Genomic DNA, 16,990 nt, shown 5'->3' on the forward strand with positions numbered 1-16,990 from the left:
TCGTTGTCGAACTTCTCACTCCTGACTTCTGCGGTCGGTGCAGACTGGATTGATCAAAGGAGGAATCATTAGCCTGGCCTCAATATCTAGGATCCTGGAAGGGAGAGGCTCACTGTGAAGGAACGATGCCCAGAGGAGTGATAGGGCTCTGGGCCAGCAAGACAGCCAACATAGGGCTTGGAGGTAGCATCCTCCCCAGTCAGGTGCCCTGGGGAAGAGGGGTTTTCATACCTCCAGTAATGCCTGTCTGTGTGGGCCAGCTGAGCTCCTAACAAACTCACTGTCTGCAGAGATGAAGTGATCCCACCCAGGCGCTACCATTGAGGCAAACCAATCTCTCTGTGGGAGCATCAGTGAGGGAGCTTTTCGGAAAGAGTAGGGCACGAAATCATTACAATCCAGAAAATGATTCAAATCAATATGATAGTAGTAGCAGTAGGCTGATTTTTATTCTGCATATGTGCGGAGGAGGTGGGGGCCCAGCACTGCTTAGCACAATCAGGTTCCCCCTCTGAAGAAAAGAGCTGGCTGGCTGGTAGGGAGCAGCTTATTCTACCGATCACAGCGGCTCAGGAAGATCAGGACAGAATAGTGTCATTATGGTGACAGGATGCATTAGGGTGATTCTGAAAGACCAAGATTGAGGTTAAAGAGGAAATCTGTGAAATAAATGAAAGTCATTATTTCTCCTCTGGCTGTGCATTGTGGGAAGGCACATTCCACAGAACAAGAGGCCAAGCTCTAACCCTCCAGGCGATTGGACCTTTTCCTTTCAGAGGACTGAAAGCTGTGTCTGCGCTTGGGACAATTACCACAAGGGAAGTAAAGAGGACTGCACACTCACACACAGACTTGCACACACAGACTTGCACACACACACACACATATGGACCTACACACACACACACACACACACACTCTCACAGGAAGACAGGGAAGTGAGAAAACATAAATAGTTTGATGATCAAATAATTTATTGATGTCCACGCTTTAAATAGAGTTTAGAAAATGCTGTCTTCTAAAGTATTTTCATTTTGGCATCCTGAATGGTTACAGAGCTGTATACAGACCTGTTATGGGAGATTCTAATGGACTTGTTATGGGAGATTCTAATGGGCCTGTTAGGGGAGATTCTAATGGGCCTGTTCGGGGAGATTCTAATGGGCCTGTTCGGGGAGATTCTAATGGACCTGCTACAGGAGATTCGAATGGACTTGTTATAGGTGATTCTAATGGTCCTGTTAGGGGAGATTCTAATGGGCCTGTTACGGGAGATTCTAATGGGCCTGTTACGGGAGATTCTAATGGGCCTGTTACGGGAGATTCTAATGTACCTGTTAGGCGAAATTCTAATGGACTTGTTATGGGAGATTCTAATGGGCCTGTTATGGGAGATTCTAATGGGCCTGTTAGGGGAGATTCCAGTGGGCCTGTTAGGGGAGATTCTAATGGACTTGTTAGGGGAGATTCTAATGGGCCTGTTACGGGAGATTCTAATGGGCCTGTTACGGGAGATTCTAATGGGCTTTTTAGGGGAGATTCTAATGGGCCTGTTACGGGAGATTCTAATGTACATTTTAGGGGAGATTCTAATGGGTCTGGAATATTCTAATGGGCCTGTTAGGGGAGATTCTAATGGACTTGTTAGGGGGGATTCTAATGGACTTGTTAGGGGGGATTCTAATGGACTTGTTAGGGGAGATTCTAATGGACTTGTTGGGGGAGATTCTAATTGACTTGTTAGGGGAGATTTTAATGGACTTGTTAGGGGAGATTATAATGGACTTGTTAGGGGAGATTCTAATGTACATGTTAGGGGAGATTCTAATGGACTTGTTAGGGGAGATTCTAATGCACTTGTTAGGGGAGATTCTAATGGACCAAAATATTAAACCAGGGGAGCTTCTTTGGCCAGTCCTTGCATCATATTTGACTATACTATAAAACACACGTATTAAAGTGTTTTTTTTTTGTTGCCTGCCACAATTACATGGTTTCCCTGCAGCTTATTAATTTATTGGCCATTTTGTTAAGCCTCTCCCAACAAAAGAGCCAGATGGGTGGATTGTTTGCGGTTGAATTCTTTAATGAATGAGAGGTGGGATGCTGCAGTGGTCAGCGTTCCATCTGCTGCTTGGCAGAGGATCACAGTGTCAGAACAGCAGCCTGTGAAGCTTGAATCACTAACGTGGCTGGCAAGACACATCGATCCTGGACATGGAGGGATAATAGGAGAACAAACAACATCCGCCTACTGTTTTTCACTTCAATGTATATGCTGCTATATCTCAGCATTGATGATTCTGATTGTTCGTATGATCATGTCATCATAATCGGGCTCTGCAGCTTTGCCTGGAACTTACAATGTCTTTATGGTATAATGGGTAAGATCTGCACGGTAGGAGCCGTGACACGCACGGCGTGAGCAGGAAACCACAGCGCTCAATAGAGTTGCAGCCTACCGCGACCTGCTGTCTCACAGACATTCATAACTAAAGGAGCTTTTGTCCATCGTTTCTGGGAAAACCTGTCCGGTGCCCAGTTGCACGTTGAGGGGTTGCCAGACGCACCATTCCGAGGGCCAAGTTCCCCTGAGGAGTCATCGGGCCCCAGCAGAAGTGTTTCACCCAGCTGTCAGCTGCAGAATGCCATCATATCACTGCTTTATTACAAATGTCAGCCTCACCGCTGGAAACGCCCCCCATTGATTAGAGTCCGGATAATTGGACTGTGGCAATCCAGGCTGAATGCTGGCGTTTAGCTGGAGGGCTTTAGGCTGGAGGCAATGTGGGCTGATCGAAGAACAGCCAGGGAGGGGGGAGGATGGGGGATGCAGGAATGGGGGAAATGGTATTTTGCATTACATTGCTTAGTAAGCCGAAACTCTACTGTAGATTCCTTTGAGGGTGTCACATAACAATACAATTACTAAATAAAATGTGTGTGAATCCCGATGTTGCCTCACCTCATCAGATCGCATTATCCTGTTGGGTATACCCCAGATCCCTCATCAATTATACAAATGGGCTGTTTAGAGCAGACGTCTGTTGTCTTAACCTGGAAGTCAATCAATGACATGTTCCAGATCAAATTTCGATCCTGTGATTTATTTCCTCCCAGCCACAAAAACAAACAAAAACACAATTATAACCCACGTCGAACTCTGCATCTTTTATAACTCAGAGAGGCATCATTTAGCAGTAAAATATTCATGGTTTTAAATATGCCTGCTATGGTACAAATCTCAGTTTGTTTTCTAAGAATGTGGTAAGGAACCCCACAGAGAGGCTGGAGAGCGAGACTGCAGAGATCTGTAGAGAACAATGCTGCTTCCTGTCCTATTGTTATCCAATCACAATCCCCTCCATCCTGGCTGTACGCTACTATAGCAACAACAATAATCTCAAACCTAAAGATAGTCATCTCACTTTCTTTAATTTATATGTCTGTCTCACCTCAATTTTCACTTTTGCATCGCAGTCATTTCGATATTCGTGGTACTTTCAAGAAGCAGCGCCACAGAGCAGCATATCATTAAAGTACATCATTTTAACTGTCAGTCAGACATTGACACCCTTCTTTCTCCCAAGAAGACAGTGCAAAGTTGCCTTGCCAAGACACAGGTCCGTGTCAACTTGGTGTGTCACTGTGGAAACACGGAGTAGAAATGACTACATATCACTACATCTGAGAGGGAAGACGACAAGACAAGAACTCACAGTCACACTCTGCGAGCGGAGCCCCCCCCCCCCACCCACCCACCCTACCCACTCCACCCACCCACCCACCCACCCACATGTGCTGTTATCCAATTACAGTCCCACTTACTGCTTTAATCAATATGACCCGTGAATGCAGCACGTGTACCTGTTCACTAATTCATCTGGTTACGGCAAGATGATGAGACAGAGTGTTGTGTCTAAACGTAAGTGACGGCACCATAACATTCACATTTAACAATGTTTTGCCTGCAAAGCGATGACAACAGGTTGTGAGAACAGTTACTGGAGCACATATCCTGCTCTCCATAGAATTTGAGCACCAGATGTACAATATCCCAGAGAACCCCTCCAGGCTGAAGTGGAACTACATGCAGACGGTTGAGCAAGAATCCATCTCCACGAGCATCTGGCTCGGGCTTCAGCAGCACAGATTTTGATGGGAGTAGTCACATGTGTGATGGTTTAACGAGGACTGATGTTGATACTGAGAACGTCGCCTTGATCTCCTCTCGCCCGCCAATCCCTGTGAACGATCCTGGCAAATCATCCCTGCAAATCATCCCTGCAATCTAGATGTGAATAGATAGTTGGACTAAAGACGACCCATTCCTCCCTCATTCCTCATTGCATGTGTGTCCTTAATGTGGACAGTGATGTGTGGTGTCTGGTCTTAATGTGGACAGTGATGTGTGGTGTCTGGTCTTAATGTGGACAGCGATGTGTGTCCTTAATGTGGACAGTGATGTGTGGTGTCTGGTCTTAATGTGGACACTGATGTGTGGTGCCTGGCCTTAATGTGGACACTGATGTGTGGTGCCTGGCCTTAATGTGGACACTGATGTGTGGTGCCTGGCCTTAATGTGGACACTGATGTGTGGTGCCTGGTCTTAATGTGGACAGTGATGTGTGGTGTCTGGTCTTAATGTGGACACTGATGTGTGGTGCCTGGCCTTAATGTGGACAGTGATGTGTGGTGTCTGGTCTTAATGTGGACACTGATGTGTGGTGCCTGGCCTTAATGTGGACACTGATGTGTGGTGTCTGGTCTTAATGTGGACACTGATGTGTGGTGCCTGGCCTTAATGTGGACAGTGATGTGTGGTGCCTGGTCTTAATGTGGACAGTGATGTGTGGTGCCTGTCCTTAATGTGGACAGTGATGTGTGGTGCCTGGCCTTAATGTGGACAGTGATGTGTGGTGCCTGGTCTTAATGTGGACAGTGATGTGTGGTGCCTGGTCTTAATGTGGACAGTGATGTGTGGTGCCTGGTCTTAATGTGGACAGCGATGTGTGGTGCCTGGTCTTAATGTGGACAGTGATGTGTGGTGCCTGGCCTTAATGTGGACACTGATGTGTGGTGCCTGGCCTTAATGTGGACACTGATGTGTGGTGTCCGGTCTTAATGTGGTCAGCGATGTGTGGCCTTCATGTTCTATGTGTTTTCTACAGTGGAACACATTTCTTGCCAGCTCTAACCCCATACATCAATGATTTTGCGCTTGCTGCTGGTGATTCTCTGATCCACCTCTACGCAGACGACACCATTTTGTATACCTCTGGCCCCTCCTTGGACACTGTGTTAACAAACCTCCAGACGAGCTTCAATCCCATACAACACTCCTTCCGTGGCCTCCAACTGCTCTTAAATGCAAGTAAAACTAAATGCATGCTCTTCAACCGATCGCTGCCCGCACATGCCCGCCTGTCCAACATCACTACTCTGGACGGCTCTGACTTAGAATCTGTGGACAACTACAAATAACTAGGTGTCTGATTAGACTGTAAACTCTCCTTCCAAACTCACATTAAGCATCTCCAATCCAAAATTAAATGTAGAATCGGCTTCCTATTTCGCAACAAAGCATCCTTCACTCATGCTGCCATACATACCCTCGTAAAACTGACTATCCTACCGATCCTTGACTTTGGCGATGTCATTTACAAAATAGCCATCAACAAATTGGATGCAGTTTATCATAGTTCCATCTGTTTTTTCACCAAAGCCCCATATACTACCCACCACCGCGACCTGTATACTCTCATTGGCTGGCCCTTGCTTCATATTTGTAGCCAAACCCACTGGCTCCAGGTCATCTTTTAGTCTTTGCTCGGTAAAGCCCCGCCTTATCTCAGGTCACTGGTCACCATAGAGGCACCGAACTGTAGCACACGCTCCGGCAGGTATATTTCACTGGTCACCCCCAAAGCCAATTCCTCATTTGGCCGCCTTTCCTTCAGTTCTCTGCTGCCAATGACTGGAACGAACTGAAAAAAATTACTGAAGCTGGAGACTCATATCTCCCTCACTAACTTTAAACATCAACTGTCAGAGCAGCTTACAGACCATTGCACCTGTACACAGCGCATCTGTAAATAGCCCACCCAACTACCTCATCCCCATAGAGACCTAATCAGAGGGGAAGAGAGAACAGGTGGGAAGGAGAGAATGAGCTAGTTAGGGAGATGTAGAACAGCTGAGGAGAAGGTAACCTAAAAAAGACCAGCAGAGAGAAACTGTTACTATTATTATTTTGCTTCCTTGCACCCCAGTATCTCTACTTTGACATTCATCTTCTGCACATCTATCACTCCAGTGTTTAATTGCTAAATTGTAATTATTTCGTCACTATGGCCTATTTATTGCCTTACCTCCCTAATCTTACTTCATTTGCATACACTGTATATATAGACTTTCCTTTTGTGTTATTGACTTTGCCTTTGTATATTCCATGTGTAACTCTGTGTTGTTGTTTGTGTCTCACTGCTTTGCTTTGTCTTGGCCAAGTCGCAGTTGTGAATGAGAGCTTGTTCTCAACTAGCTTCCCTGGTTAAATAAAGGTGAAATTTAAAAATGGAAAAAACTAGTAATCAAAAACAATGTAATATTAAAAATAACAAGGTACAAGAAAAGCACACAAGATATAAAACAAAGAAATGAGAAGATCACTGTGTGTGTGTGTGTGTGTGTGTGTGTGTGTGTGTGTGTGTGTGTGTGTGTGTGTGTGTGTGTGTGTGTGTGTGTGTGTGTGTGTGTGTGTGTGTGTGTGTGTGTGTGTGTGTGTGTGTGTGTGTGGGTGTGTGTGTGTGTGTTGGAGTATCAGTGTGTGTAATGTGTGTGTTGGAGTATCAGTGTGTGCAGGGCCCTGTCAGTGAGCATAGAGAGTGCAAAAATATGAATAAAATACAAAGGTCAACTCAGATAGTCCGTATAGCCATTTAGTTGGCTATTTACTTAGCTATTTACTTAGCTATTTACTTAGCTGTTTAGCAGTCTTATGGCATGGGAGATAGAAGCTGTTCAGGAGCCTGTTGGTGTCAGACTTAATGCACCGGTACCACTTTCCGTACGGAAGCAGAGAGAACAGTCTATGGCTTGGGTGGTTTAATGGTTTTCAGGGCCTTCCTTTCACACCGCCTGACATAGAGGTCTTGGATGGCAGGGAGCTCGGCCCCAGTGATGTACTGCGCTGTCCGTACCACCCACTGTAGGTCCATGCTATCGAGCGCAGTGCTTTTGCCATACCAAGCAGTGATGGACTGGGCTGTCCGTACCACCCTCAGTAGGTCCATGCTATCGAGGGCAGTGCTATTGCCATACCAAGCAGTGATGTACTGCGCTGTCCGTACCACCCTCTGTAGGGCCATGCTATCGAGGGTAGTGCTATTGCCATACCAAGCAGTGATGGACTGGGCTGTCCGTACCACCCTCAGTAGGTCCATGCTATCGAGGGTAGTGCTATTGCCATACCAAGCAGTGATGGACTGGGCTGTCCGTACCACCCTCTGTAGGGCCATGCTATCGAGGGCAGTGCTATTGCCATACCAAGCAGTGATGTACTGGGCTGACCGTACCACCCTCTGTAGGGCCATGCTATCGAGGGCAGTGCTATTGCCATACCAAGCAGTGATGTACTGGGCTGTCCGTACCACCCACTGTAGGGCCATGCTATCGAGAGCAGTGCTATTGCCATACCAAGCAGTGATGTACTGGGCTGTCCATACCACCCTCTGTAGGGCCATGCTATCGAGAGCAGTGCTATTGCCATACCAAGCAGTGATGGACTGGGCTGTCCGTACCACCCTCTGTAGGGCCATGCTATCGAGAGCAGTGCTATTGCCATACCAAGCAGTGATGGACTGGGCTGGCCGTACCACCCTCTGTAGGGCCATGCTATCGAGAGCAGTGCTATTGCCATACCAAGCAGTGATGGACTGGGCTGTCCGTACCACCCTCTGTAGGGCCATGCTATCGAGGGCAGTGCTATTGCCATACCAAGCAGTGATGCAGTCAGTCAAGATTCTCTCAATGGTACCACTGTAGATCCTTTTGAGGATTTGAGGGCCAATGACAAACTTTTCCGTGCCTTATTCGACAGTGCGTGTGTGTGTGGACCATTTTAAGTTCTTAGTACATCAACTCCATCATCCCAAGATGACACCCAAGATTCCCTTTGTGTTTACTGCCTTGTTCAGGTGCAGGACAACATATTTTTACCTTGTCAGCTCTGGGATTTGATCTTACAGTAGTCCAACACTAACCACTAAGCTACCTGCCGGCAGAGTTGATTCCCTAAGTTCAATACATTTTTGAATATGGTTGAATTCCATTTTAAAGTCTGGTTTCCACGATTCCGTCCGTGTTCTCCGCACCACAGATTTTATAGGGCCCTACAACTCAACTTTGCCATTGTATGTGTGTGGTGTGTTTGTGCTGTGTGTGTAGTGTGTGTGTGTGTGTGTAGTGTGTGTAGTGTGTGTATGTGTGTAGTGTGTGTGTGTGTGTGTGTGTGTAGTGTGTGTTGTGTGTGTGTGTGTGTGTGTGTGTGTGTGTGTGTGTGTGTGTGTGTGTGTGTGTGTGTGTGTGTGTGTGTGTGTGTGTGTGTGTGTGTGTGTGTGTGTGTGTGTGTGTGTGTGTGTGTGTGTGTGTGTGTGTGTGTGTGTGTGCGCGTGCTTGTTCACTTGTGTGAGATGAAAAGATGCTCAGTGATGACATAACTTCTTGGCCCCTCTCATTGACTTTGTTCCGTCTTTGCCGTTTGAGATGACAGCAAAGCAACAGGGCTCCTTTTCTTCCATCTCATTCAGAATAATTGCTCAGCTCCACTGCCAAGCTTATAACAGGACATGTCAGACCCACAGAGCGCATTGTAGTGGAGACTCACTGTGTAAACCCAGCTTATAACAGGACATGTCAGACCCACAGAGAGCATTGTAGTGGAGACTCACTGTGTAAACCCAGCTTATAACAGGACATGTCAGACCCACAGAGAGCATTGTAGTGGAGACTCACTGTGTAAACCCAGCTTATAACAGGACATGTCAGACCCACAGAGAGCATTGTAGTGGAGACTCACTGTGTAAAAGCTTATAACAGGACATGTCAGACCCACAGAGAGCTTTGTTGGAGTCTTGTAAACCCAGCTTATAACAGGACATGTCAGACCCACAGAGAGCATTGTAGTGGAGACTCACTGTGTAAACCCAGCTTATAACAGGACATGTCAGACCCACAGAGAGCATTGTAGTGGAGACTCACTGTGTAAACCCAGCTTATAACAGGACATGTCAGACCCACAGAGAGCATTGTAGTGGAGACTCACTGTGTAAACCCAGCTTATAACAGGACATGTCAGACCCACAGAGAGCATTGTAGTGGAGACTCACTGTGTAAACCCAGCTTATAACAGGACATGTCAGACCCACAGAGAGCATTGTAGTGGAGACTCACTGGATAAACCCAGGCAGATGGTAGAAGCTAAGTCCCAGGTTGGGAATAAACACTCCTTTGTAATGTTATGCCAGGGTTTAGCAACAAGTTCTGTCAGTGTGAAAAAGGCAAGTGCTGAGCATAGCGATTAGTCACTGCTCAGAGCCGTGTTAAGACCTTTTTGTGAATAGTATCAGATTCATCAAAGTAGTGCACATGCCTATGTTTACATGGAGGTATCCAGGTACTCTATGTATTGCATACAACACTGACATGAATCAAGGTGTGTTATTTTCCAATGCAAAGTTTATCATTAACAATTCTAAATGAAAAGCAGTCTTGTAATAAGTTATCTTCACATCAGTGCATCTGCACGAAGAGGTGCCTTCTAGTAATATATCAATCCACATCATAACATTTCACGCCACAACAAGAAATGTGGTTGATGAAGCCTTTTTTTAATTAGAAAAGCAAATTGTGCATTGTTAATGTTGTACGAAGAGCAACAGAATAACAGATGTTTTGATACAATGGAAGACATAGACGATCCTTCCAGGAGTTTATGATAATGAGCTGACCCCAGAACACATGTCATGTATTCAGTAATATCACCATCCAGTCTGACCCCAGAACACATGCCATGTATCCAGTAATATCACCATCCAGTCTGACCCCAGAACACATGCCATGTATTCAGTAATATCACCATCCAGTCTGACCCCAGAACACATGCCATGTATTCAGTAATATCACCATCCAGTCTGACCCCAGTAATATCACCACATGTCATGTATTCAGTAATATCACCATCCAGTCTGACCCCCCCAGAACACATGTCATGTATTCAGTAATATCACCATCCAGTCTGACCCCAGAACATGTCATGTATTCAGTAATATCACCATCCAGTCTGACCCCAGAACACATGTCATGTATTCAGTAATATCACCATCCAGTCTGACCCCAGAACATGTCATGTATTCAGTAATATCACCATCCAGTCTGACCCCAGAACATGTCATGTATTCAGTAATATCACCATCCAGTCTGACCCCAGAACACATGTCATGTATTCAGTAATATCACCATCCAGTCTGACCCCAGAACACATGTCATGTATTCAGTAATATCAGCATCCAGTCTGACCCGAGAACACGTCATTTATTTAGTAATATCACTACTTCAAAGACGATAGAGCATCTTAGGTACAGATGCCCCAGAGAGGCTTGAACCAAAGCGCCAGTAGTAACTACTAGGTGGCAATACACTGCACATCTGGCACCCTCCACAAATAACTAGGTAAACATGTTCCAACTAGACTTCATGCTTGAGTTCATATTTCCCAGGCCAGGGATCTAAAAGAGTTGAGTTATTACCGACGACAACATGACCTGATGCTAGGAGCTTGTTACGTCAGTGGTTTTATGTCAGTTGGAAAGGAAGGGATCTATTTTAAACTCTGGGAAATATGTCTCTTTTAGTTGATTGAGGTCTGTTCAGTTGAACACAGGTTTTTCTGTATGTAATATTATTTGTTTAGTAAAAAGCGAGAGCTGGCTAGTAGAGGTTGTGACTAACGGCGAGTAAACTCTAGGCTATGGTGTAGGAATAAAGAGAGTCATAATTTATACAAGCTATAAGCTCCCAGTGATGTATTGGGTAAATAAACTATTGGGTTATGAACTAATGGAGAAAATATCGGTCAATGAAATCATGATATCATTCCAGAGAGGAATTAATTTATATTTTGTGCCACATATCGCTGCATGTTTTAGCAGGTCTCTCCAAACCTCTACATGTTTTAGCAGGTATCTCCAAACCTCTACATGTTTTAGCAGGTATCTCCAAACCTCTGCATGTTTTAGCAGGTATCTCCAAACCTCTGCATGTTTTTGCAGATATCTTCACATCTCTGCATGCTTTAGCAGGTATCTCCACACCTCTGCATGTTTTAGCAGGTACCTCCCCACCTCTACATGTTTTAGCAGGTATCTCCAAACCTCTGCATGTTTTTGCAGATATCTTCACATCTCTGCATGCTTTAGCAGGTATCTCCACACCTCTGCATGTTTTAGCAGGTACCTCCCCACCTCTACATGTTTTAGCAGGTATCTCCATACCTCTACATGTTTTTGCAGATATCTTCACATCTCTGCATGCTTTAGCAGGTATCTCCACACCTCTGCATGTTTTAGCAGGTACCTCCCCACCTCTACATGTTTTAGCAGGTATCTCCACACCTCTGCATATTTTAGCAGGTATCTCCACACCTCTGCATATTTTAGCAGGTATCTCCACACCTCTGCATATTTTAGCAGGTATCTCCACACCTCTGCATATTTTAGCAGGTATCTCCACACCTCTGCATATTTTAGCAGGCATCTCCACACCTCTGCATGTTTTTAACAGATAGCTCCGAATACAAATGCCATCGATGATATCAGCTTAACTAATTGTTAGTAGTGTTTTGGGTAATAATACTATTAAAACATATTTTGAGAAATATTGGAAGGATGTAAACCAAAATGGTGACCCTTTTAATTAAAGCTGATAGTATTCAGAATACTACAGTGCATATCAACTGTGATTGACATATAACCAGTAAAGTACAATGGAATTCAATAGACTCCTTTTCCAGGTGCTTAAATCTTCAACTAAAATTACAAAAGATTTACAATGCGAAATCATATCTTTGTTTTTTGGGGACACCTATAAAACCTTTGATAAACCGATTGGTTCGAGCCCTCAATGCTGATTGGCTGACAGATGTGGTATGGTCCCAAAAATATTTTTACTGCTCTAATAACATTGGTAATCAGTTTATAATAGCAATAAGGCACCTTGGGGGTTTGTGGTATATTTCCAATGGGCTGTGTCCAGGCACTCAGCGTTGCGTTGTGCATAAGAACAATCATTAGCTGTGGTATATTGGCCATATACCACACCCCCTCGGGCCTTATTGGTTAAATATAGTGCTATTCAGTTCAGTGTGTCATTGATCAAGGTTGGGGCTGAAAATAGAGGGCTTTTAAGATGGATTAATGATGGTTCCTTCCAGTACTGTGCAAGGCTGAAGCATACCCAAAGCCAACGGCTCCTCTACTCCACAGAAAGAAAAACCATGCTGAGTAGGCGAGGGAAAATAATGGAATTTGCCAGACTCCTCTGGCCTCGCTAAAGTTGAGATGGGCAGGTGGAGGGGTGAGAGTGAGGGTGAGGGCAGATTAAGGCTTTACCTTCCTGGACTGCCTGGAAAGGGTTGTTCCCATCCACAAACTCCACAGAGATGGTGATCTTCTCAGTCTCCAGGATCTCGTTGTTGAGGTTGAGGTCCGCCACGGCCATGCGGAACACCTCGTCGTCCTTCCTGGCAGACTCATCAAAGATGGCCCCTATGGAGAGAGAGGGGAAGAAGGAGAGGGTGAAGGAGAGAGACCGGGGGGGTACAAAGAGAGAAGGAGAGAGAAAGAAGGAAAGCGAGAAGAAGGACAATGTTGAGGGATCATTGTGACTAAGGAAAGAATCAAGCAAGCCTCTTAGGTCTCATACTGTATATGTAACTACAATCAATAGAAATCAATAGAACCAAAAGAAATCAAAAGAACCAATAGAACCAATAGAAATCAATGGAACCAAAATACACTACCATTCAAAAGTTTGGAGTCACTTAGAAATGTGCTTGTTTTGTTGTAAATTACTATTGTAGCTGAAAATATCTGAATATCTACATAGGCACATTATCAGTAACCATCACTCCTGTGTTCCAATGGCACGTTGTGTTAGCTAATCCACGTCTATCATTTTAAAAGGCTAATTGATCATCAACCCTTTTGCAATTATGTTAGCACAACTGAAAACTGTTGTTCTGATTAAAGAAGCAATACAACTGGCCATCTTTAGACTAGTTAGACTTTAGACTAGTATCTGGAGCATCAGCATTTGTGGGTTCGATTACAGAATCAAAATAGCCAGAAACAAATAACTTTCTTCTGAAACTCGTCAGGCTATTCTTGTTCTGAGAAATTAATGCTATTCCATGCGAGAAAATGCCAAGAAACTGAAGATCTCATACAACGCTGTCTACTACTCCCTTCACAGAACAGAGCAAACTGGCTCTAACCAGAATAGAAAGAGAAGTGGGAGGCCTCAGTGCACAACTGAGCAAGAGGACAAGTACATTAGAGTGTCTAGTTTGAGAAACAGACACCTCTAAGTCCTAAACTGACAGCTTCATTAAATAGTACCCGCAAAACACCAGTCACAACGTCAACAGTGAAGACAGTGATTCCGGGATGCTGGCCTTCTAGGCAGAGTTCCTCTGTCCTGTGTTCTTTTGCTCATCTTAATATTTTATTTTTATTGGCCAGTCTGGGATATGGCTTTTTTTTTGCAACTCTGCCTAGAAGACCAGTATCCCGGAGTCGCCTCTTCACTGTTGACGTTGAGAGGAAACGGAAAGTGTGCCAGAGTCAATGGATGGATACAATACAGGAAACAAACCACCTACATGGTGCAGGAATCCAAATTAATCCCTCAGATTACCACCTACAGCTTTTCTATATATATATATATATATACTGTATATCTACTTCTGGCCATGCATTTCCTCTCTGGTTGTTGCCTGCAGCAAGTAACTGTTTAAAACTGCTCACTGATGCAATGCTAAATGCAGTTTGCTGACCAGCAAATAATCCTCATTTAGAAATAGATGGTGTGTATGATACGGATTGGTGATTCATACAGTAAACTGACCAATTTGGAGCTATGCTCACATTTTAGCGCCGAGTGCAGGTCAGTGTGATGTTTGTTCACACTCTTCGCTGACCTATCAGATCATCAAGTAAATGGTGCTAGAAGGACCGTGGGAAACTACATCGACCATTGAGACAATACAGGTAACATCCATTATGAACTATAAAACACATTGAGGGACAAAGTCAGTCCTTGCATTTGTATTTATTACGGACCGCCATTAGTTCCTGCCAAGGCAGCAGCTACACTTCCTGGGGTCCAAACAAGATTAAGGCGATTACATCACAAAATAAAACAGTACACAACAGTACACATCACACAACACATTATTACACACTACTCTACCACTACATATCTACAATATAACACATTAATACACCACTACTCTACCACAAAACATCTACAATACAACACATTATAACACACTACCACTACATATCTACAATACAACCCATTATTACACACTACTCTACCACAACATATCTACAATACAACACATTATAACACACTACCACTACATATCTACAATACAACACATTATTACACCACTACTCTACCACAACATATCTACAATACAACACATTATAACACACTACTCTACCACAACATATCTACAATACAACACATTATAACACACTACCACTACATATCTACATTACAACACACTATAACACACTACCACTACATATCTACAATACAACACATTAATACACACTACTCTACCACTACATATCTACAATACAACACATTATAACACACTACTCTACCACAACATATCTACAATACAACACATTATAACACACTACCACTACATATCTACATTACAACACATTATAACACACTACCACTACATATCTACAATACAACACATTATTACACACTACTCTACCACAACATATCTACAATACAACACATTATTACACCACTACTCTACCACAACATATCTACAATACAACACATTATTACACACTACTCTACCACTACATATCTACAATACAACACATTATTACACACTACTCTACCACAACATATCTACAATACAACACATTATTACACACTACTCTACCACAACATATCTACAATACAACACATTGTAACACACTACCACTACATATCTACAATACAACACATTATTACACACTACTCTACCACAACATATCTACAATACAACACATTATAACACACTACCACTACATATCTACAATACAACACATTATTACACACTACTCTACCACAACATATCTACAATACAACACATTATAACACACTACCACTACATATCTACAATACAACACATTATTACACACTACTCTACCACAACATATCTACAATACAACACATTATAACACACTACCACTACACATCTACAATACAACACATTAATACACCACTACTTTACCACTACATATCTACAATACAACACATTATTACATATTACTCTACCACAACATATCTACAATACAACACATTATTACACCACTACATATCTACAATACAACACATTATTACACACTACTCTACCACAACATATCTACAATACAACACATTATTACACACTACTCTACCACAACATATCTACAATACAACTCATTATAACACACTACTCTACCACAACATATCTACAATACAACACATTATTACACACTACTCTACCACAACATATCTACAATACAACACATTATAACACACTACCACTACACATCTACAATACAACACATTAATACACCACTACTCTACCACTACATATCTACAATACAACACATTATTACATATTACTCTACCACAACATATCTACAATACAACACATTATTACACCACTACATATCTACAATGCAACACATTATTACACACTACTCTACCACAACATATCTACAATACATTATTACACACTACTCTACCACAACATATCTACAATACAACACATTATAACACACTACTCTACCACAACATATCTACAATACAACACATTATTACACACTACTCTACCACAACATACAGTATCTACAATACAAATTCCATAACACAGCAATATAACAATAATGCAATGTACTTGTGTGTAGATTCCATGTGTTAGCATGTGTGTGTGTGTGTGTGTGTGTGTGTGTGTGTGTGTGTGTGTGTGTGTGTGTGTGTGTGTGTGTGTGTGTGTGTGTGTGTGTGTGTGTGTGTGTGTGTGGAGTTTTATCTGTTTCATTTAAAATCTGATTTGCATGAGTTACTGTTTGCATGAGTTACTTGATGTGGAGTAATGTTCAACGTAGTTATGGCTCTATGTCAGGGGTGGGCAGCTCCAATCCTCTGGGACCTGATTGGTGTCACACTTTTTCTCCATCCCCAGCAAACACAGCTGATTAATCACATTACATTCTAAACTGAAGATCATGATTAGGTGATTATTGGAGTCAGGTGTGTTAGCTGGGGCTGGGGCAAAACTGTGACACCAATCAAGCCCCTGAGGATTGGAATTGCCCAACCCTGCTCTATATAGTACTGTGTGCTTCCCATAGTTTGATATGCACTGGGGGACTGTGAATAGTCCTCTGGTGGCATGTCTTGTGGGGTATGCATGGGTGTCTGAGCTGTGTGCTAGTCGTTTAAACAGACAACTCGGTGCTTTAAACACGTCAATACCTCTCACAAACGCAAATAGTGACGCAGTCAATCTCTCTTCTACTTTGAGCCAGGAGAAATTTACATGTATTTTATTGATGTTACCTCTTGGTGTACATTTACAGGCCAGCCGTGCTGCTCTGTTCTGAGCCAGCTGTAATTTGCTGTAATGTCCCTCTTTGTGGCACTTCATGATATG

The 16,990-nt window shown here is 43.4% G+C and overlaps 1 protein-coding gene across 2 annotated transcripts in view; it reads right to left on the bottom strand.

Annotated features, from left to right (window-relative positions):
• The window catches only part of LOC135515654 (glutamate receptor ionotropic, delta-2), a 667,356-nt gene that overhangs the window by 562,560 nt on the left and 87,806 nt on the right, over positions 1-16,990 (bottom strand). For both annotated transcript variants that reach the window (XR_010451847.1, XM_064939353.1), the window contains exon 2: positions 12,666-12,821. Coding sequence is in view for 1 of the 2 variants with exons in the window: in XM_064939353.1 (XP_064795425.1) it covers positions 12,666-12,821 (156 nt within the window). In the remaining variant the exon portion in view is untranslated. The remainder of the gene's footprint in view (positions 1-12,665; positions 12,822-16,990) is intronic.

The sequence above is a fragment of the Oncorhynchus masou genome, chromosome 1, assembly GCF_036934945.1.
Source record: "Oncorhynchus masou masou isolate Uvic2021 chromosome 1, UVic_Omas_1.1, whole genome shotgun sequence".
Taxonomy (NCBI): domain Eukaryota; kingdom Metazoa; phylum Chordata; class Actinopteri; order Salmoniformes; family Salmonidae; genus Oncorhynchus; species Oncorhynchus masou.